At 49.7% G+C, this 24,812-nt stretch overlaps 1 protein-coding gene across 8 annotated transcripts in view; it reads left to right on the plus strand.

Annotated features, from left to right (window-relative positions):
• The window catches only part of LOC137525232 (protein mono-ADP-ribosyltransferase PARP14-like), a 68,702-nt gene extending 46,604 nt beyond the window's left edge, over positions 1-22,098 (plus strand). For all 8 annotated transcript variants that reach the window (XM_068246228.1, XM_068246229.1, XM_068246225.1 and 5 more), the window contains 4 exons: positions 5,674-6,276; positions 13,902-14,044; positions 18,299-18,473; positions 19,694-22,098. In XM_068246228.1, the coding sequence (XP_068102329.1) occupies positions 5,674-6,276; positions 13,902-14,044; positions 18,299-18,473; positions 19,694-19,980 (1,208 nt within the window). In that variant the 3' untranslated portion in view covers positions 19,981-22,098. The remainder of the gene's footprint in view (positions 1-5,673; positions 6,277-13,901; positions 14,045-18,298; positions 18,474-19,693) is intronic.
• Positions 22,099-24,812: the final 2,714 nt, after the last annotated feature.

Consider the following 24,812-nt stretch of genomic DNA (forward strand, 5'->3'; position numbering starts at 1 on the left):
ACTGGGGGGCAGATACCTATCTAACCTATACTGGGGGGCAGCTACCTATCGAATCTTTACTGGGGGCAGCTACCTATCTAGCCAATACTGGGGGCAGCTACCTATCTAATCTATACTGGGGGCACCTATCTATCTAACCTATACTGGGGGCAGCTACCTATCTAATCTATACTGGGGGCAGCTACCTATCTTATCTATACTGGGGGCAGCTACCTATCTAACCTATACTGGGGGCAGCTACCTATCTAACCTATACTGGGGGCAGATACCTATCTAACCTATACTGGGGGGCAGATACCTATCTAACCTATACTGGGGGGCAGCTACCTATCGAATCTTTACTGGGGGCAGCTACCTATCTAGCCAATACTGGGGGCAGCTACCTATCTAATCTATACTGGGGGCACCTATCTATCTAACCTATACTGGGGGCAGCTACCTATCTAATCTATACTGGGGGCACCTACCTATCTAATCTATACTGGGGGCACCTACCTATCTAACCTATACTGGGGGCAGCTACCTATCTAACCTATACTGGGGGGCAGCTACCTATCTAACCTATATTGCGGGTACCTACCTATCTAACCTATACTGGGGGCAGCTACCTATCTAATCTATACTGGGGGCAGCTACCTATCTAGCCAATACTGGGGGCACCTACCTATCTAATCTATACTGGGGCAGCTACCTATCTAATCTATACTGGGGGCAGCTACCTATCTAACCTATATTGCGGGTACCTACCTATCTAACCTATACTGGGGCAGTTACCTATCTAACCTATATTGCAGGTACCTACCTATCTAACCTATACACTGGGGGCACCTACCTATCTAACCTGTACTGGGGGCACCTACCTATCTAACCTATAGCTGGGACAAATGCCTACCTAACCTATACTGGGGCAAGTATACTGGCTACCTATACTGTGGGCACCTACCTGGCTAACCTACTGTATACTGGTGGGATCTATAGCTGGCTACCTTTACTGGGTAACCTATGCCTGGCTACCTATACTGGGGGGACTCACCTCCCTGGTTCCGATCGCCGGCGCCTCTCACTTCCCGCTGTTCGCCTCTTCTACATTAGTTACTGATACACACTAAGCAGGAAGTTTAGTGTGCATCAGCGGCTATGTAGAAGAGGCGAACAGCGGGAAGTGAGAGGCGCCGGCGATCGGAACCAGGGAGGTGAGTACTCTGTGCATAACTTGCCGAGTCTGCATCGGAGGGGGGAGCACGGAGGGCGGCCCGGAGAGGAAGGGAGGGAGAGGTCGGGCTGCCCTCCCCGCGGCTCCACCTCCAGTATGAGGGGGGGGGGCACCTACCTACCTACCTACTCTAATCTATACTGGGGGCAGCTAACTATCTAACCTATACTGGGGGCAGCTAACTATCTAACCTATACTGGGGGGCAGCTACCTATCTAATCTATACTGGGGGGCAGCTACCTATCTAACCTATACTGGGGGCAGCTACCTATCTAATCTATACTGGGGGCAGCTACCTATCTAATCTATACTGGGGGGCAGCTACCTATCTAATCTATACTGGGGGGCAGCTACCTATCTAATCTATACTGGGGGGCAGCTACCTATCTAACCTATACTGGGGGCAGCTACCTATCTAACCTATACTGGGGGCAGCTACCTATCTAACCTATACTGGGGGCAGCTACCTATCTAACCTATACTGGGGGCATTTACCTATCTAACCTATACTGGGGGCAGCTACTTATCTAATCTATACTGGGGGCAGCTACCTATCTAATCTATACTGGGGGCAGCTACCTATCTAACCTATACTGGGGGCAGCTACCTATCTAACCTATACTGGGGGCAGCTACCTATCTAACCTATACTGGGGGCAGCTACCTATCTAATCTATACTGGGGGCAGCTACCTATCTAATCTATACTGGGGGGCAGCTACCTATCTAATCTATACTCGGGGGCAGCTACCTATCTAATCTATACTGGGGGGCAGCTACCTATCTAACCTATACTGGGGGCAGCTACCTATCTGACCTATACTGGGGGCATTTACCTATCTAACCTATACTGGGGGCAGCTACTTATCTAATCTATACTGGGGGCAGCTACCTATCTAATCTATACTGGGGGCAGCTACCTATCTAACCTATACTGGGGGCAGCTACCTATCTAACCTATACTGGGGGCAGATACCTATCTAACCTATACTGGGGGGCAGATACCTATCTAACCTATACTGGGGGGCAGCTACCTATCGAATCTTTACTGGGGGCAGCTACCTATCTAGCCAATACTGGGGGCAGCTACCTATCTAATCTATACTGGGGGCACCTATCTATCTAACCTATACTGGGGGCAGCTACCTATCTAATCTATACTGGGGGCACCTACCTATCTAATCTATACTGGGGGCACCTACCTATCTAACCTATACTGGGGGCAGCTACCTATCTAACCTATACTGGGGGGCAGCTACCTATCTAACCTATATTGCGGGTACCTACCTATCTAACCTATACTGGGGGCAGCTACCTATCTAATCTATACTGGGGGCAGCTACCTATCTAGCCAATACTGGGGGCACCTACCTATCTAATCTATACTGGGGCAGCTACCTATCTAATCTATACTGGGGGCAGCTACCTATCTAACCTATATTGCGGGTACCTACCTATCTAACCTATACTGGGGCAGTTACCTATCTAACCTATATTGCAGGTACCTACCTATCTAACCTATACACTGGGGGCACCTACCTATCTAACCTGTACTGGGGGCACCTACCTATCTAACCTATAGCTGGGACAAATGCCTACCTAACCTATACTGGGGCAAGTATACTGGCTACCTATACTGTGGGCACCTACCTGGCTAACCTACTGTATACTGGTGGGATCTATAGCTGGCTCCCTTTACTGGGTAACCTATGCCTGGCTACCTATACTGGGGGGACTCACCTCCCTGGTTCCGATCGCCGGCGCCTCTCACTTCCCGCTGTTCGCCTCTTCTACATTAGTTACTGATACACACTAAGCAGGAAGTTTAGTGTGCATCAGCGGCTATGTAGAAGAGGCGAACAGCGGGAAGTGAGAGGCGCCGGCGATCGGAACCAGGCAGGTGAGTACTCTGTGCATAACTTGCCGAGTCTGCATCGGAGGGGGGAGCACGGAGGGCGGCCCGGAGAGGAAGGGAGGGAGAGGTCGGGCTGCCCTCCCCGCGGCTCCACCTCCAGTATGAGGGGGGGGGGCACCTACCTACCTACCTACCTACTCTAATCTATACTGGGGGCAGCTAACTATCTAACCTATACTGGGGGCAGCTAACTATCTAACCTATACTGGGGGGCAGCTACCTATCTAATCTATACTGGGGGGCAGCTACCTATCTAACCTATACTGGGGGCAGCTACCTATCTAATCTATACTGGGGGCAGCTACCTATCTAATCTATACTGGGGGGCAGCTACCTATCTAATCTATACTGGGGGGCAGCTACCTATCTAATCTATACTGGGGGGCAGCTACCTATCTAACCTATACTGGGGGCAGCTACCTATCTAACCTATACTGGGGGCATTTACCTATCTAACCTATACTGGGGGCAGCTACTTATCTAATCTATACTGGGGGCAGCTACCTATCTAATCTATACTGGGGGCAGCTACCTATCTAACCTATACTGGGGGCAGCTACCTATCTAACCTATACTGGGGGCAGCTACCTATCTAACCTATACTGGGGGCAGCTACCTATCTAATCTATACTGGGGGCAGCTACCTATCTAATCTATACTGGGGGGCAGCTACCTATCTAATCTATACTGGGGGGCAGCTACCTATCTAATCTATACTGGGGGGCAGCTACCTATCTAACCTATACTGGGGGCAGCTACCTATCTGACCTATACTGGGGGCATTTACCTATCTAACCTATACTGGGGGCAGCTACTTATCTAATCTATACTGGGGGCAGCTACCTATCTAATCTATACTGGGGGCAGCTACTTATCTAACCTATACTGGGGGCAGCTACCTATCTGACCTATACTGGGGGCATTTACCTATCTAACCTATACTGGGGGCAGCTACTTATCTAATCTATACTGGGGGCAGCTACCTATCTAATCTATACTGGGGGCAGCTACCTATCTAACCTATACTGGGGGCAGCTACCTATCTAACCTATACTGGGGGCAGATACCTATCTAACCTATACTGGGGGGCAGATACCTATCTAACCTATACTGGGGGGCAGCTACCTATCGAATCTTTACTGGGGGCAGCTACCTATCTAGCCAATACTGGGGGCAGCTACCTATCTAATCTATACTGGGGGCACCTATCTATCTAACCTATACTGGGGGCAGCTACCTATCTAATCTATACTGGGGGCAGCTACCTATCTAACCTATATTGCGGGTACCTACCTATCTAACCTATACTGGGGGCAGCTACCTATCTAATCTATACTGGGGGCAGCTACCTATCTAGCCAATACTGGGGGCACCTACCTATCTAATCTATACTGGGGCAGCTACCTATCTAATCTATACTGGGGGCAGCTACCTATCTAACCTATATTGCGGGTACCTACCTATCTAACCTATACACTGGGGGCACCTACCTATCTAACCTGTACTGGGGGCACCTACCTATCTAACCTATAGCTGGGACAAATGCCTACCTAACCTATACTGGGGCAAGTATACTGGCTACCTATACTGTGGGCACCTACCTGGCTAACCTACTGTATACTGGGGGGATCTATAGCTGGCTACCTTTACTGGGTAACCTATGCCTGGCTACCTATACTGGGGGGGGGGGACTTATAGCTATATGTCAGAATCAGGATGGACGGAGGCGCGCTGAGCCTCAGGCTGCTGCAGAGAAGCGTGCAGCATGTCCTGAGTGACAACGAGTCCTTCTCTCCTGCTCCCAGAATCCTGTCACCTACACTGGCACTAAGTTTGCAGACTGCTCTGCAGACAGTAAGAAGAGAAGACTGACCAGCAAGAAGTAAGGCTCCCCAACCTCCCTATGCTAAAGGGGGGAATATGCTTATGCTGCTAGAGTAGATACACTAATGGGGGGGGGGGGGGGGGGTCGGGGAGGATCTGCTGCCTAAATACACTAAAAGGGATCTGCGACTGCAAGACTAGTAGCCTAAGCCTATATACACTAAAGGAGGGATCTGCCCCCCCCCCCCTCCGCCCCATTGTGTGTGTGTGTGTGTGTGTGTGTGTGTGTGTGTGTGTGTGTGTGTGTGTGTGTGTGTGTGTGTGTGTGTGTGTGTGTGTGTGTGTGTGTGTGTGTGTGTGTGTGTGTGTGTGTGTGTGTGTGTGTGTGTGTACAGTGTGTGTGTGTCTGTGTGTGTGTGTGTGTGTGTGTGTGTGTGCGCGCGCTCACGCGCGAAGAGGATAAATGTGGGGGGGGGGCACCAAAATCTGGTTACGCTCAGGGCGCTGTGAAACCTAAGGCCGGCCCTGTATGCAGGGAATTGTCTTCTAGGAAGGTAACGCATGGGATTCATGTGGGGTACAACAAGAGAACTGACAACCGAAGGCTATTCACAATCAGGCAGAGGAGCTGGCCAAAACATAGTGACAGCCAAGGGGGGTATCTCAATGCAGATTTTAATATCAGATGAGTTTGTGATTCAGGTGTTGCTCTTCTGCTTTCAGGATTTTCATCCCCACAAAAAGTAGAGAAGCCAGTCCAGAAGCTGAGCGCCTTCCAGCTGGTAGAGGGCATTGAGCCGGTGATCTTCAGCTTGTGTGCCGAGGACCAGGAGAACGTGGACCAGACAAAGGCCTGGCTACAGAAGCAGATAGACTGTGACCAGGCTGAGAAGGTGATCAAGGATGAATGTATCTCTGAACTAGAAGACACCGAGATGCAGAAAATATGTGATCTGCAGAAACAATTTCAGGTCTCTGTGATTTACCAACCACCGGATCTCTCCATCAAGATTCTGGGCCTCACCCGGGATGTCATGGTGGTTTCCAGTGAAATTGAAACAATTATAAACCGAGCAAAAGACAGGAAGATCAGGGAGCGATCAGCTGAGCTGACCAGTAAACTGGTGGAATGGAGATACAAGCATGGAGGGAACATGGTCGCCTTCGATAAGATGATAAATCTGGAACTGGAGGAAGCCAAATATGGAAACCAACCCCAGATCACAGTTCAGAGCCATGGAAAACTAATTACAGTCAATTTACTGACAGTGCAAGCCAAAGACCAGCATGGGAACCAAGTTCAGATTGAACGTGCCGTCAGACATGGTAATGGATAGCTTATTATTATTATTTATTGTAGTTATAAAGTGCCAAGATATTACGCAGCGCTGCATAATGAATAGGGATACATAGCTACATGTCAACCCACGCTACATGCACAGGCACACATCCCACGCTACATGCACAGACACACATCCCACGCTACATGCACAGACACACATCACACGCTACATGCACAGACACACATCCCACGCTACATGCACAGACACACATCCCACGCTACATGCACAGGCACACATCCCACGCTACATGCACAGACACACATCCCACGCTACATGCACAGACACACATCCCACGCTACATGCACAGACACACATCCCACGCTACATGCACAGACACACATCCCACGCTACATGCACAGACACATACATCCCACGCTACATGCACAGACACACATCCCACGCTACATGCACAGACACACATCCCACGCTACATGCACAGACACATACATCCCACGCTACATGCACAGACACACACATCCCACGCTACATGCACAGGCACACATCCCAAGCTATATGCACAGACACACATCCCACGCTACATGCACAGACACATCCCACGCTACATGCACAGACACATCCCACGCTACATGCACAGACACACACATCCCACGCTACATGCACAGACACACATCACTCGCTACATGCACAGACACACATCCCAGGCTACATGCACAGACACACATCCCACGCTACATGCACAGACACACATCCCACGCTACATGCACAGACACACATCCCACGCTACATGCACAGACACACATCGCACGCTACATGCACAGACACACACTTCCCACGCTACATGCACAGGCACAGATCCCACGCTACATGCACAGACACACACATCCCACGCTACATGCACAGACACACATCCAACGCTACATGCACAGACATACATCCAACGCTATATGCACAGACACACATCCCAAGCTATATGCACAGACACACATACCACGCTACATGCACAGACACACATCCCACGCTACATGCACAGACACACATCCCACGCTACATGGACAGACACACACCCCACGCTACATGCACAGACACACATTCCACGCTACATGCACAGACACACATCCCACGCTACATGCACAGACACACACATCCCACGCTACATGCACAGACACACTTCCCACACTACAGGCACAGACACACACATCCCACGCTACATGCACAGACACACTTCCCACACTACGTGCACAGACACACACATCCCGCGCTACATGGACAGACACACATCCCAAGCTATATGCACAGACACACATCCCACGCTACATGCACAGGCACACATCCCACGCTACATGCACAGGCACACATCCCACGCTACATGCACAGACACACTTCCCACGCTACATGCACAGACACACTTCCCACGCTACATGCACAGACACACATCCCACGCTACATGCACAGACACACATCCCACGCTACATGCACAGACACACATCCCACGCTACATGCACAAACACACATCCCACGCTACATGCACAAACACACATCGCACGCTACATGCACAGACACACACTTCCCACGCTACAAGCACGGACACACATCCCACGCCACAGGGACAGACACACATCCCACGCTACAGGCACAGACATACTTCCCACGCTACATGCACAGACACACACATCCCACGCTACATGCACAGACACACTTCCCACACTACATGTACAGACACACACATCACACGCTACATGCACAGACACCCGTCCCACGCTACATGCACAGACACACGTCCCATGCTACATGCACAGACACACATCCCACGCTACAGGCACAGACACACACATCCCACGCTACATGCACAGACACACCTCCCACACTACATACACAGACACACACATCACACGCTACATGCACAGACACCCGTCCCCGCTACATGCACAGACACCCGTCCCACGCTACATGCACAAACACACGTCCAACGCTACATGCACAGACACACATCCCACTCTACATGCATAGACACACACACCCCACGCTTTATGCACACACACATCCCACGCTAAATGCACACGTGTCCCACGCTACATGCACAGACACGTGTCCCACGCTACATGCACAGACACACTTCCCACACTACAGGCACAGACACACACATCCCACGCTACATGCACAGACACACTTCCCACACTACAGGCACAGACACACACATCCCACGCTACATGCACAGACACACTTCCCACACTACGTGCACAGACACACACATCCCGCGCTACATGCACAGACACGTGTCCCACGCTACATGCACAGACACGTGTCCCACGCTACATGCACAGACACGTGTCCCACGCTACATGCACACACACACGTCCCACGCTACATGCACAGACACACTTCCCACACTACGTGCACAGACACACACATCCCGCGCTACATGCACAGACACTCGTCCCACGCTACATGCACAGACACACACATCCCGCGCTACATGCACAGACACAAACATCCCATGCTACATGCACAGACACGTCCCACACTACATGCACAGACACTCGTCCCACGCTACATGCACAGACACACTTCCCATGCTACATGCACAGACACACATCCCACGCTACATGCACAGACACTCACATCCCACGCTATATGCACAGACACACATCCCACGCTACAGGCACAGACGCACACATCCCACGCTACATGCACAGACACACATCCCACGCTACATGCACAGACACACATCCCACGCTACATGCACAGACACACATCCCAAGCTATATGCACAGACACACATCCCACGCTACAGGCACAGACACACATCCCACGCTACAGGCACAGACACACATCCCACGCTACAGGCACAGACACACATCCCACGCTACAGGTACAGACACACATCCCACGCTACATGCACAGACACTCACATCCCACGATACATGCACAGACACACACATCCCACGCTACAAGCACATACACACATCCCACGCCACAGGCACAGACACACATCCCACGCTACAGGCACAGACACACATCCCACGCTATATGCACAGACACACACATCCCACGCTACATGCACAGACACACACATCCCGCGCTACATGCACAGACACACACATCCCATGCTACATGCACAGACACTCGTCCCACGCTACATGCACAGACGCACACATCCCGCGCTACATGCACAGACACACACATCCCACGCTACATGCACAGACACACATCCCACACTACATGCACAGACACACATCCCACGCTACATGCACAAACACACATCCCACGCTACATGCACAGACACACACTTCCCACGCTACATGCACAGACACACACTTCCCACGCTACATGCACAGACACATATCCCACGCTACATGCACAGACACACATCCCACGCTACATGCACAGACACACATCCCACGCTACATGCACAGACACACATCCCACGCTACATGCACAGACACACATCCCACGCTACATGCACAGACACACACTTCCCACGCTACATGCACAGACACACACATCCCACGCTACAGGCACAGACACACACATCCCACGCTACAGGCACAGACACACACATCCCACGCTACATGCACAGACACGTGTCCCACGCTACATGCACAGACACGTGTCCCACGCTTCATGCACAGACACACTTCCCACACTACAGGCACAGACACACACATCCCACGCTTCATGCACAGACACACTTCCCACACTACAGGCACAGACACACACATCCCACGCTACATGCACAGACACACTTCCCACACTACAGGCACAGACACACACATCCCACGCTACATGCACAGACACACTTCCCACACTACAGGCACAGACACACTTCCCACACTACGTGCACAGACACACACATCCCAAGCTGTATGCACAGACACACATCCGACGCTACAGGCACAGACACACATCCGACGCTACAGGCACAGACACACATCCGACGCTACAGGCACAGACACACATTCCACGCTACAGGCACAGACACACATCCCACGCTACAGGCACAGACACACATCCCACGCTACAGGCACAGACACACATCCCGCGCTACAGGCACAGACTCACACATCCCGCGCTACATGCACAGACACACACATCCCATGCTACATGCACAGACACACACATCCCACGCTACAGGCACAGACACACACATCCCACGCTACAGGCACAGACACACACATCCCACGCTACATGCACAGACACGTGTCCCACGCTACATGCACAGACACGTGTCCCACGCTACATGCACAGACACGTGTCCCACGCTACATGCACAGACACGTGTCCCACGCTACATGCACAGACACGTGTCCCACGCTACATGCACAGACACGTGTCCCACGCTACATGCACAGACACGTGTCCCACGCTACATGCACAGCCACGTGTCCCACGCTACATGCACAGCCACGTGTCCCACGCTACATGCACAGCCACGTGTCCCACGCTACATGCACAGACACGTGTCCCACGCTACATGCACAGACACGTGTCCCACGCTACATGCACAGACACGTGTCCCACGCTACATGCACAGACACGTGTCCCACGCTACATGCACAGACACGTGTCCCACGCTACATGCACAGACACGTGTCCCACGCTACATGCACAGACACGTGTCCCACGCTACATGCACAGACACGTGTCCCACGCTACATGCACAGACACGTGTCCCACGCTACATGCACAGACACACACGTCCCACGCTACATGCACAGACACACTTCCCACACTACGTGCACAGACACACACATCCCGCGCTACATGCACAGACACTTGTCCCACGCTACATGCACAGACACACACATCCCGCGCTACATGCACAGACACACACATCCCATGCTACATGCACAGACACACATCCCACACTACATGCACAGACACTCGTCCCACGCTACATGCACAGACACACTTCCCACGCTACATGCACAGACACACATCCCACGCTACAGGCACAGACACTCACATCGCACGCTACAGGCACAGACGCACACATCCCACGCTACATGCACAGACACACATCCCACGCTACATGCACAGACACACATCCCACGCTACATGCACAGACACACATCCCAAGCTATATGCACAGACACACATCCCACGCTACAGGCACAGACACACATCCCACGCTACATGCACAGACACGTGTCCCACGCTACATGCACAGACACGTGTCCCACGCTACATGCACAGACATACTTCCCATGCTACAGGCACAGACACACACATCCCACACTACAGGCACAGACACACACATCCTGCGCTACATGCACAGACACACTTCCCACACTACATGCACAGACACACACATCCCATGCTACAGGCACAGACACACATCCCATGCTACAGGCACAGACACACATCCCACGCCACAGGCACAGACACACATCCCACGCTACAGGCACAGACATACTTCCCACGCTACATGCACAGACCCACACATCCCACGCTACATGCACAGACCCACACATCCCACGCTACATGCACAGACACACACATCACACGCTACATGCACAGACACCCGTCCCACGCTACATGCACAGACACCCGTCCCACGCTACATGCACAGACACCCATCCCACGCTACATGCACAAACATACTTCCCATGCTACATGCACAGACACACACATCCCACGCTACAGGCACAGACACACACATCCCACGCTATATGCACAGACACACTTCCCACACTACATGCACAGACACACACATCACACGCTACATGCACAGACACACGTCCCACGCTACATGCACAGACACACATCCCACTCTACATGCACAGACACACACCCCACGCTTTATGCACACACATATCCCACGCTAAATGCACACGTGTCGCACGCTACATGCACAGACATGTGTCCCACGCTACATGCACAGACACGTGTCCCACGCTACATGCACAGACACGTGTCCCACGCTACATGCACAGACACGTGTCCCACGCTACATGCACAGACACGTGTCCCACGCTACATGCACAGACACGTGTCCCACGCTACATGCACAGACACGTGTCCCACGCTACATGCACAGACACGTGTCCCACGCTACATGCACAGACACGTGTCCCACGCTACATGCACAGACACGTGTCCCACGCTACATGCACAGACACGTGTCCCACGCTACATGCACAGACACGTGTCCCACGCTACATGCACAGACACGTGTCCCACGCTACATGCACAGACACGTGTCCCACGCTACATGCACAGACACGTGTCCCACGCTACATGCACAGACACGTGTCCCACGCTACATGCACAGACACGTGTCCCACGCTACATGCACAGACACGTGTCCCACGCTACATGCACAGACACGTGTCCCACGCTACATGCACAGACACGTGTCCCACGCTACATGCACAGACACGTGTCCCACGCTACATGCACAGACACGTGTCCCACGCTACATGCACAGACACGTGTCCCACGCTACATGCACAGACACGTGTCCCACGCTACATGCACAGACACGTGTCCCACGCTACATGCACAGACACGTGTCCCACGCTACATGCACAGACACGTGTCCCACGCTACATGCACAGACACGTGTCCCACGCTACATGCACAGACATACTTCCCACGCTACAGGCACAGACACACACATCCCACACTACAGGCACAGACACACACACCCCACGCTACATGCACAGACACACTTCCCACACTACATGCACAGACACACACATCCCACGCTACAGGCACAGACACACATCCCACGCTATATGCACAGACACACACATCCCACTCTACATGCACAGACACACACATCCCACGCTACATGCACAGACATACTTCCAACGCTACATGCACAGACCCACACATCCCACGCTACATGCACAGACACACACATCACACGCTACATGCACAGACACCCGTCCCACGCTACATGCACAGACACCCGTCCCACGCTACATGCACAGACACACACATCCCACGCTACAGGCACAGACACACACATCCCACGCTACATGCACAGACACACTTCCCACACTACATGCACAGACACACACATCACACGCTACATGCACAGACACAGGTCCCACGCTACATGCATAGACACACGTCCCACGCTACATGCACAGACACACATCCCACTCTACATGCACAGACACACACCCCACGCTAAATGCACACGTGTCCCACGCTACATGCACAGACACGTGTCCCACGCTACATGCACAGACACGTGTCCCACGCTACATGCACAGACACGTGTCCCACGCTACATGCACAGACACGTGTCCCACGCTACATGCACAGACACGTGTCCCACGCTACATGCACAGACACGTGTCCCACGCTACATGCACAGACACGTGTCCCACGCTACATGCACAGACACGTGTCCCACGCTACATGCACAGACACACACATCCCACGCTACATGCACAGACACACACATCCCACGCTACATGCACAGACACACACATCCCACGCTACAGGCACAGACACACACATCCCACGCTACAGGCACAGACACACACATCCCACGCTACAGGCACAGACACAAATCCCACGCTACAGGCACAGACACAAATCCCACGCTACAGGCACAGACACAAATCCCACGCTGCAGGCACAGACACATGTCAAGTTAGATTATGTGTTGAGCTTTGGGCTTTTGTGTTTCAGAAGAGAACTCTTTGCGGCTGCCGGGACACTGGAGTGCAATGAACCAGCAGCTGGTGATAGAAGTGGATGTCATGCCTGGAACCCCAGAATATTTGCGTGTTCAGCAGAAATTCAACACAAGCTGCAACAACCCAATAATAATGGTAAGATCTACAGTGTCACGTGACAACCAACGAGAGAGACTTTGTATGTGCATGTAGCGCGGGATTTGTGTCTGTGCAAGTAGCGTGGGATGTGTGTCTGTGCATGTAGCGTGGGATGTGTGTCTGTGCATGTAGCGTGGGATGTGTGTCTGTGCAAGTAGCGTGGGATGTGTGTCTGTGCAAGTAGCGTGGGATGTGTGTCTGTGCATGTAGCGTGGGATGTGTGTCTGTGCATGTAGCACGGGATTTGTGTCTGTGCATGTAGCGTGGGATGTGTGTCTGTGTATGTAGCGTGGGATGTGTGTCTGTGCATGTAGCGTGGGATGTGTGTCTGTGCATGTAGCGTGGGATGTGTGTCTGTGCATGTAGCGTGGGAAGTGTGTGTCTGTGCATGTAGCGTGGGAAGTGTGTGTCTGTGCATGTAGCGTGGGAAGTGTGTGTCTGTGCATGTAGCGTGGGAAGTGTGTGTCTGTGCATGTAGCGTGGGATGTGTGTCTGTGCATGTAGCGTGGGAAGTGTGTGTCTGTGCATGTAGCGTGGGATGTGTGTCTGTGCATGTAGCGTGGGAAGTGTGTGTCTGTGCATGTAGCGTGGGAAGTGTGTGTCTGTGCATGTAGCGTGGGATGTGTGTGTCTGTGCATGTAGCGTGGGAAGTGTGTGTCTGTGCATGTAGCGTGGGATGTGTGTCTGTGCATGTAGCGCGGGATGTGTGTCTGTGCATGTAGCGCGGGATGTGTGTCTGTGCATGTAGCGCGGGATTTGTGTCTGTGCATGTAGCGTGGGATGTGTGTCTGTGCATGTAGCGTGGGATGTGTGTCTGTGCATGTAGCGTGGGATGTGTGTCTGTGCATGTAGCGCGGGATTTGTGTCTGTGCATGTAGCGCGGGATTTGTGTCTGTGCATGTAGCGCGGGATTTGTGTCTGTGCATGTAGCGCGGGATTTGTGTCTGTGCATGTAGCGCGGGATTTGTGTCTGTGCATGTAGCGCGGGATTTGTGTCTGTGCATGTAGCGCGGGATTTGTGTCTGTGCATGTAGCGTGGGATGTGTGTCTGTGCATGTAGCGTGGGATGTGTGTCTGTGCATGTAGCGTGGGATGTGTGTCTGTGCATGTAGCGCGGGATTTGTGTCTGTGCATGTAGCGCGGGATGTGTGTCTGTGCATGTAGCGCGGGATTTGTGTCTGTGCATGTAGCGTGGGATGTGTGTCTGTGCATGTAGCGTGGGATGTGTGTCTGTGCATGTAGCGTGGGATGTGTGTCTGTGCATGTAGCGCGGGATTTGTGTCTGTGCATGTAGCGTGGGATTTGTGTCTGTGCATGTAGCGTGGGATTTGTGTCTGTGCACGTAGCGCGGGATTTGTGTCTGTGCATGTAGCGTGGTATGTGTGTCTGTGCATGTAGCATGGGATGTGTGTCTGTGCATGTAGTGTGGGATGTGTGTCTGTGCATGTAGTGTGGGATGTGTGTCTGTACACGTAGCGTGGGATGTGTGTCTGTGCACGTAGTGCGGGATTTGTGTCTGTGCACGTAGCGCGGGATTTGTGTCTGTGCACGTAGCGCGGGATTTGTGTCTGTGCATGTAGCGCGGGACTTGTGTCTGTGCATGTAGCGTGGGATGTGTCTCTCTGCATATATAGTGGGGTGTGTGTCTGCGCATGTAGCGCAGGATTTGTGTCTGTGCATGTAGCGTGGGATGTGTCTCTCTGCATATATAGTGGGGTGTGTGTCTGCGCATGTAGCACGGGATTTGTGTCTGTGCATGTAGCGTGGGATGTGTCTCTCTGCATATATAGTGGGGTGTGTGTCTGTGTATGTAGCGTGGGATGTGTCTCTCTGCATATATAGTGGGGTGTGTCTGTGCATGTAGCGCGGGATGTGTGTCTGTGCATGTAGCATGAGATGTGTGTCTGCGCATGTAGCATGAGATGTGTGTCTGTGCATGTAGCGCGGGATGTGTGTCTGTGCATGTAGCATGGGATGTGTGTCTGTGCATGTAGCATGAGATGTGTGTCTGCGCATGTAGCATGAGATGTGTGTCTGTGCATGTAGCGCGGGATGTGTGTCTGCGCATGTAGCATGAGATGTGTGTCTGCATGTGGCGCGGGATTTGTGTCTCTGCATGTAGTGTGGGATGTGTCTCTCTGCATATAGTATCGGATGTGTGTCCCTGCATATATCATGGAATGTGTGTCTGTGCATGTGGCGTGGGATGCGTCACTCTGCATATAGTGTGGGATGTGTGTTTTTGCATACAGTGTGGGATGGTTATTGGTGCTTGTAGCGTGGGATGTGTGTCTCTGCATATAATGTGGGATGTGTGTCTGTGCTTGTAGTGTGGGATGTGTGTCTGTGCTTGTAGTGTGGGATGTGTGTCTGTGCATGTGGCGCGATATGTGTGTCTGTGCATGTGGCGCGAGATTTGTGTCTCTGCATGTAGTGTGGGATGTGTCTCTCTGCATATATAGTGGGGTGTGTGTCTGTGCATGTAGTGTGGGATGTGTCTCTCTGCATATATAGTGGGGTGTGTGTCTGTGTACATAGCGTGGGATGTGTCTCTTTGCATATATAGTGGGGTGTGTGTCTGCGCATGCAGCGCGGGATTTGTGTCTGTGCATGTAGCGTGGGATGTGTCTCTCTGCACATATAGTGGGGTGTGTGTCTGTGTATGTAGTGTGGGATGTGTCTCTCTGCATATATAGTGGGGTGTGTGTCTGTGCATGTAGCGTGGGATGTGTCTCTCTGCATATATAGTGGGGTGTGTGTCTGTGCATGTAGTGTGGGATGTGTCTCTTTGCATATATAGTGCGGTGTGTGTCTGCGCATGTAGCGCGGGATTTGTGTCTGTGCATGTAGCGTGGGATGTGTCTCTCTGCATATATAGTGGGGTGTGAGTCTGTGTATGTAGCGTGGGATGTGTCTCTCTGCATATATAGTGGGGTGTGTCTGTGCATGTAGCACGGGATGTGTGTCTGTGTATGTAGCATGGGATGTGTGTCTGTGCATGTGGCGCGGGATTTGTGTCTCTGCATGTAGTGTGGGATGTGTCTCTCTGCATATAGTGTCGGATGTGTGTCCCTGCATATATCATGGGATGTGTGTCTGTGCATGTGGCGTGGGATGCGTCACTCTGCATATAGTGTGGGATGTGTGTTTTTGCATACAGTGTGGGATGGGTGTTGGTGCTTGTAGCGTGGGATGGGTGTCTCTGCATATAATGTGGGATGTGTGTCTGTGCTTGTAGTGTGGGATGTGTGTCTGTGCTTGTAGTGTGGGATGTGTGTCTGTGCTTGTAGTGTGGGATGTGGGTCTGTGCATGTAGCGTGGGATGGGTGTTTCTGCATATAATGTGGGATGTGTGTCTGTGCTTGTAGTGAGGGATATGTGTCTGTGCTTGTAGTGAGGGACGTGTGTCTCTGCATACAGTGTGGGATGGGTGTCTTTGCATATAATGTGGGATGTGTGTCTGTGCTTGTAGTGAGGGATGTGTGTCTGTGCTTGTAGTGTGGGATGTGTGTCTGTGCTTGTAGTGTGGGATGTGTGTCTGTGCTTGTAGTGTGGGATGTGTGTCTGTGCTTGTAGCGTAGCACGTGTTTCTGCATATAATGTGGGATGTGTGTCTGTGCTTGTGTGTGAGAGGAAATGGACATGACTCTTCTGGAAGAATGTGGGGCTGTGGGGAAAGGAGGTGGTTCTGGAGGAGAATGGAGGTGGTGCTGTGGGAAAGGAGGTTGTTCTGTGGGGAAGGGAGGTGGTGCTGGGGGGGGGGGAGGGGAGGTGGTACGGGGGGAAGGGAGGTGGGGTTGGGTTAAATTGAGGTGGTGCTGGGGGGGAGGAAGGTGGGGTTAGAGGTTAGGATTAGGGTCAGTGAAATTAATTACTGAACCTTGCTCACCCAGTCACAGGTTCACTGATTTTGCTTCTTTGCTGTACTTTTGGTAAATAATAACCACTACATACTAGGAAAACTCCACAAGACCACCTGTACCAAAAATGCCCATTATCTATAATATAATATGGTCCTTATCAAAATTATTTATATCCTTATACTTGTCCATTTTTCCTTCTTCTAAAATCTAAATCGATCATTTTCAAGGACAGACTGTTCACTTTTGCCTATTATAATATCTTAGCCGTTAGCAGATGTCATTGCAGTGAGGTAGTCAAAGTTATTCCCTTCCCCCATGGTTTAATATTGTGTCTTATCGGTGTACGTAGCCCAATCATCTCCAACCAGCCCCATTGTCTCTTCTCCAGATCCTGCGTGTCCAGAACAAGGATCTCTGGAGGAACTACCAAATCAAGAAGCAGAACATTGAAGCTAAGAATGGCTTCACAAATAACGAGAGGGAACTCTTCCATGGGACTGACTTCAACTCTGTCCAGCACGTTAAACACAACGGATTTAACCGGAGCTACGCCGGAAGACACGGTGAGACATCTCCACCTGATCGGTACATTCATGCTTAGAGATGTGGGGGGATAGGACGTTTCTCTGTTCTCATTGTTTCCCGATCATTGCTGGTCTCCTACTCAGGTTGAGAATGGATCCATTAGGAATGGAGATGTATGGATAATGGGCAAGATTCTTCCTCTACACACACTGTACCCCAAACCTATCTTTCCTGTACACATCGTATATAATATTGGCAATCATTTACAGAGTGCTATCCTTTTCCATGGCAGTGCACAGAGTACAATATAACTTTCCATTCAGACCCAAGAGGGTTTAGTCCTAGTATTTATCCAAAAAGTGTAAAGCGGAAATTCCCCTACTCTCGGCTGCTAGAATATATGAAAAGAGATTGGCGGTCTATGGGGATTTAGGAGTACACCAGTAGTATGATGGTAAAAGGAAAGTTTGGTGGCAGCACTCTTATTCAGCATATAAGTCAAATAAAAGCTGCTCCCTCCTCTCGGATCCCGCCTTCAGTTTTGGGACTCAGCGGAAGATGATACCATTTATTGGCTACCTTAGAGGTAAATAAAAAAGTAAGCGTTCAGCTAAAAGGCTTATTATTAACCGAAAGCTTACTGTTTATATACATATAAAGTTAGGCAATAAATGGTATCACTCTGATTCTAAAGATATATGTCAAAGTAAAAATGGAACTGCCAGACAAGGTTCCTAGTACGGTACAATGTTAGTCATCAAAAATTACATATAAAAACAATATATATACAGATTAGGCCACCACACAAAATCCCAGAGGTTCTGGGTCTTCATAAAATAACCTTAGGTGAACCTTAGGCTTCCCCAAACCCCACCTTATATAGAATCCTACACATACATCCCTCATGGTTCTGGGTCTACATTAGATAACTTGGTCCAGGGCTGTGGAGTCGGAGTTGGAGCAATTTTGGGTACCTGGAGTCGGTGGTTTCAATAAACTGAGGAGTTGGATGATTTTTGTACCAACTCCACAGCCCTAGTAATTATTAGACTAAGGAGTCAGAGTCAAGGAGTCAGAATCTGAGCAATTTTGGCTACCTGGAGTTGGAGCTGAATTAGCGTGCTGCAGGCTTATAGGTTGTGAGAAGTCACTGAGTGCTCTCTGAGATCTCCAGGACTTCTCTTCTGCTTTGCTTTTTTTTCTGAAACTTCTTCTTTATGGGATGTCACTATATGATGTTTCTCCCTTTCTCACACAGCCGCAAGTTTCGGACATGGAACATACTTTGCTGTAAATGCAAGTTATTCTGCTAACGCAACCTATTCCAAGCCAGATGGAAACGGACTGAAACACATGTACCTGGCCCGGGTCCTGACCGGCAAGTACTGTGCTGGGCACACTGGGATGATTGTACCTCCACCCAAAAATCCAGCTAACCCCACTGACCTGTATGACAGCGTCACCGATAACGTACAGAATCCTTCCATGTTTGTCATATTTCACGATATCCAGGCCTACCCAGAATACCACATAGTCTTCCAATGATGATCCACTACTGGGCCAAGTGTCTCTATATCGGATTCTGCTGACCAATCCTGGTACTGCACTATGTTCTGTTACACAGGCTTAGGGGACATACATCAACCTGCAAACCATCTCTGATTGAACTAAAAAATATGAACAGTCACAGACTATTCCTCAGGAAAATATCAGGATATTTATCCGTGAACTGTCTGAAGCTCAGAAGAAGCTGGGCCAAGAACCAGGTCAGCCATCTCAAACACTCAACTCCATCTTCCAAATGATGTCTCCAGCAGAATCAATCTAAGGCTAGTCATGCTGGGGTCAATAAGGGTGGGACTTGGCAAGTGATTGGTCCCTCCCTGATTGGAAATCATTCTAGTATTAACAGGAAGTGTCAACGTGTGCTTAGCACTCAATCTGGTATGGCCATGGAGAAACCAAGATGGTGCTCAAGGCTTCTTACGTTAGATATTGACACATAAATAATAGGCTAGATGCATCCAAAATGAGTTGGCACTCTAAGGTTAAGTTGACTGTTTAATGTTCATGATTGGGTGCAAAGTTTTTAGATCACTAGGAATGTTCTCCAAGTTACAATTTGGAACAGTACCACCTCTATACATGGACCTGTGTATATTGCTCACAGATGTGCATGGGTGTGAGACCTCTCTTAGTTTTTCCGTTGAGAAAGGAATCCTTAGTGATGTCAGATGTTAGACCAGGAAAACTGAGTTGAGACACATTTTATAAGTTATGTAAACCGCCATAATCTACAGAGTACCCAGACACTGCGTGTCCCCTAATTGTGCCTGGCTTCCCCCATGCTGCCTCTTTAGCCTTCAATCTTGGCTCCAGTAAGAGGTCAAGGGCGCATGCTCTGTCCACTTTGGGCACCCTCATTGCGTGCATTCCAACAGGGCGGTATGTAGCAGGGAACTTCCTGAGCATGCGCAGTTCTGAATGTTTTTGAGCCATGGATGCCCAGGATGCTTTCTCCCACGAGTGCGATTCACAAGGATGTGCAAAGTGGACAGCACATGCCCGCAGTCAGACCTGTGAACAGGGCCTACAGCGTCAGCACGAAGGGGAGGTGGAAAAAAAGGGTCATACTGTGTCTGGGGACATAACAGATTATGCAGAGATGTATCACAGAAAGGAACAGAATCTGCCAGATAAAGTGACCATGTATCTTCAGTGTTTGGGAACCGCCAACTGGAGCCCTGACCTTAATCCCATAGATATGCTGTGGAAGGAGTTGAAATGGGCAGGTGATCTGCAGACGCCTCCAGCATCTCTGAGATGAAGCTGTATGAGGAGGAATGGGCTGAAATATTCCTGTAATCCTGTGTGTCAGACTGATCCGTAGTTAATGGGTTAAGCAAAGACTTAGATTTTTGTCCAGCAGTCCCTTCCAATGCTGCTCTATACACTGCAGGGTCTAATGACCAGCCTTATTCCAACCCCATAACATGTCAACAAGTAATAGTTATTCCACAGGTTTCCCAGCACACTGGGAAGTGTCCAGTTTTGATGGCAGACATTGGATTAATCCAGGCATGAAAAAGGAATAACAAGGGTTCCTGCTCTCTCTAGTTTATTATTCATGGATTTTCATGCTCAGTACAAAAGGTACAATTTCATTGTTTTTGAAATTCAATGCTAGTTGCAGATTGAAAGGAAGAGTTTTTGTAATTTTAATGTTACGAAGTTTGTATTTTTTTTTTTTAGCAGTTTTCAGCTATAACAGTTTTACTTTGAATGGAGTCGGACCTCCCATACTTACTTTCGGTTATCTTCATATGATTGATGGAAACGTCTGACAGGGGGGTTAGTGAGATGCCAATAATTCTGATTTGAGGGAGGTGTATGCAAATTTTGAATGCAAGTTTATTCAGCTTGATAATGCAACTGAATTCCACTTTGCCGCGATTCCATTGGTCCATTTTCAAGCTGCATACATTTGCACACAATATTTGCATACCCCTGCTTCAACTCGGAAATATTTGCATCTCCTTGACCTCCCCTAACGCCTGACTCTATTTGCACTTGAAATGAACCTGTTGTTTTGGGGGTTCACGTGCATTTTGCACACAGAAGTGTCTTTCAGTCTTTTCACAATAAATAATTGCACAAGCACAATGTTTTACACTCAGTTGTTTAATTGGGATTTTAGTATGAAGGTTTAGGACTTGGGTTATAGAAGAGATCATACTTTGATTCTTATTTGGGATCGCGGCGGGGGAAGGGGCGCACGCGCAGTACGCCGACTGGCCGCCAAGAACGGGGCTGCTACTGGGGCATCTAGGAGGCTTTGGATCGAGGGGAGGGAGCGATCTGCATGGAGGGGGCTGAAGGAAGCACCAGGTATGTATAAATGTTTTCTTCCCCCTTGTCTTATTTTCAAAAATTACATAAAAGTAAGAAAAACTTGCACAGTAAGGCCAGCAGTGTGATCGGCCTCTGACAGAAGCTACTTCCAGGTCAGGTTCTGCTTCCAGGCCGGTGAGTAGGTATGACCAGAACGGATGAATTCAGAGTACCGATGGTAAATACCGAATTTTTATTGAAGTCAAGGGCACCGACTTAATACCCTAACCCTTAATAATGAAGCTCCCATACATGCGATCATTACCAAATTAGCTGCACATGGCAGGGAGATTACTAGGAACATGGTGAAATTTAAAAAAAAAAAAACATGCATTTTTGAGAAAATTCCGACCTCCAAATGCACATTTCATGAAAACATACAGCTTGGGGTCCCCCTCCCAAGACTCTTTAACCCCTTGTTCCCCATGCAGGCTGGTATAGCCAGAATTCGGGTCTCCCCACTCTGAGCTAAATCAGCCCTCATAGGTTATGATATTGGGGGTTGTGGAAAAGAGGGGCGGCAAGCCGACAAAACCTACACCTCCCCTCAGAGCCCTTGTCTGTACTATGGACAAGGGGCTCCTCCCACCTCTGGGGCCTAGGAGGAGAGTGTGGGAGGGATAGTAGGTCCTGGGAAAGGGGTTCTGGGTGAAATCTGAGGGCCTCCTTTAATAAGGAGACCCCCAAACATACCAGGTGAATTAAGCATAGGGGTACTAATGAACCCATTTCCACTAACAGTTAAAATAGAAGTAAAAACAAAACCATGAAAAAAAAAGTTCTTTATCTATCTAAAAAACCATAAATACTTGCCTTACCTGCGCCACCTCTTCTCCAGAATGGCAAAGGCAGCCTCTGAGTTCTGTATTGTAGCGGTTGTGGGAACGCGGAATTGTCAAATTGTCAGCAGAACACGGAATCTGCCTATTCCCATAGTGACGTCATCAAGATAGCCATGGGCTCTCAGAATGCATTACAGTGTACCGCAGCACAATGTCATTTTACTGAGTCTAAAATCCATTTTTCCTACGGAACTTTAAAATTGATTTTCTCAAAACCTAAATGGTCTTTTCATAAATTTGTAACCACGCGGGCCAGGCACATGTACTTCTATTCATTCGCGTCCGGTATGGAGTACATGTCATCCGCAGAGTAATTGGCGTCAAAATACGTCCCTTTTTCCAACAAGTCAGCTGCGTCAAAGAGAAGAAAAAATGCTGCTTCCCTCATAGCAAAAATCTACCCAGTAACACCTGCACTACCAACTGCGGTGGTAAAAGTAATGGATGAACCTTCCCCCGACTGCATTTGCTGGAAAATAAAAGTTCTGCTACTGGGAATAAAATGTGATTTACATAAAATTTAGTGTTCTGATTCCAAATCGGAACTCAAAAGTCATCTATCACCTCCAGATGTTAAAGCAACACTTAGAATTATATGTACCTTCTCTGCCTGTGTTTTGAAGACTAGATGTCTGAGGTTAGATGGACCTTAGCCACAGCACTGTGTGCCAGAGATTGGTTGACCCACCGCTGCTTTTGCTGGTACAGGTCCATTGTGCCTACAGATTTTTTTTATGTTCTCAGATTCAACCAGCTGGTATGGTAACAGCTGGTGGGCTAGCAGTTCTGACTAGCCAGCAGTCAGACGTTGGGCAAGCGGGTTACTTGGCAACATAATTTATTTTTCTCTGAAACCTTTCAGGAATGGGACGTTGGCATTGACTATGAAGTATGCAGGCTAGAAGGTGGCATCAAGAACAGCTGGGAACGAGGGAGAGGAGGAGTGGAGGAGGCAGAGGGTGGAACACAAGGAGGCTGGGTTGCGCACTGAATGCATTTTTCCTTAAAGTGGACCCAAATTAAAAATACAAGATTTCAGAAATAAAATCTATTTTCTAAATTATAATAATAAATTGCAGCCTTTTTTCAGCTGCATGATGACAAATATAAAATATTTTACATTTATTGGAGGAACCCCTCCCTTCCTTTCATATTGCCGGGACAGAATCCGGCAGACTGGTGGAGGAGATAAAAAAACAAAACACAGGCTGCTACTGATGATGTCACAGGGGAGGTGATCTCAGCTTGTATGGGATTTCACATAGACTCCGCCCCTGTGAGGGAGGGTAGCTGATGACAAACGCACCCATGATCTAAAACCTCCTACTAAGCTCAGAAATAAAGGCTGCCACCTGTATAACCCTAGTTATGGAAAGAGAAGGGTGAAAAGCATGCACTGAAATGCTCATAGGCTTGAAGGAGTGTTTGTTTCTCTTTGTATGTATCAGAGTGCTGCAACTAAATATTTTGAATTAAAAAAATGTTTGGTTTGGGAACGCTTTAAAGGAAACCAGAAACGAATGCTTTGGCACAAAATAAACATTTCCCCTAATAGATTTTACAAAATAAATACTATACCTGGTATTTTTGCCGCTCTAGTGTGCCGTTTTTTTGTGGGTTTTTTTTTTTGTGGGTTTTTATTTT

This window comes from Hyperolius riggenbachi, chromosome 7, assembly GCF_040937935.1.
Source record: "Hyperolius riggenbachi isolate aHypRig1 chromosome 7, aHypRig1.pri, whole genome shotgun sequence".
NCBI classification, from domain to species: domain Eukaryota; kingdom Metazoa; phylum Chordata; class Amphibia; order Anura; family Hyperoliidae; genus Hyperolius; species Hyperolius riggenbachi.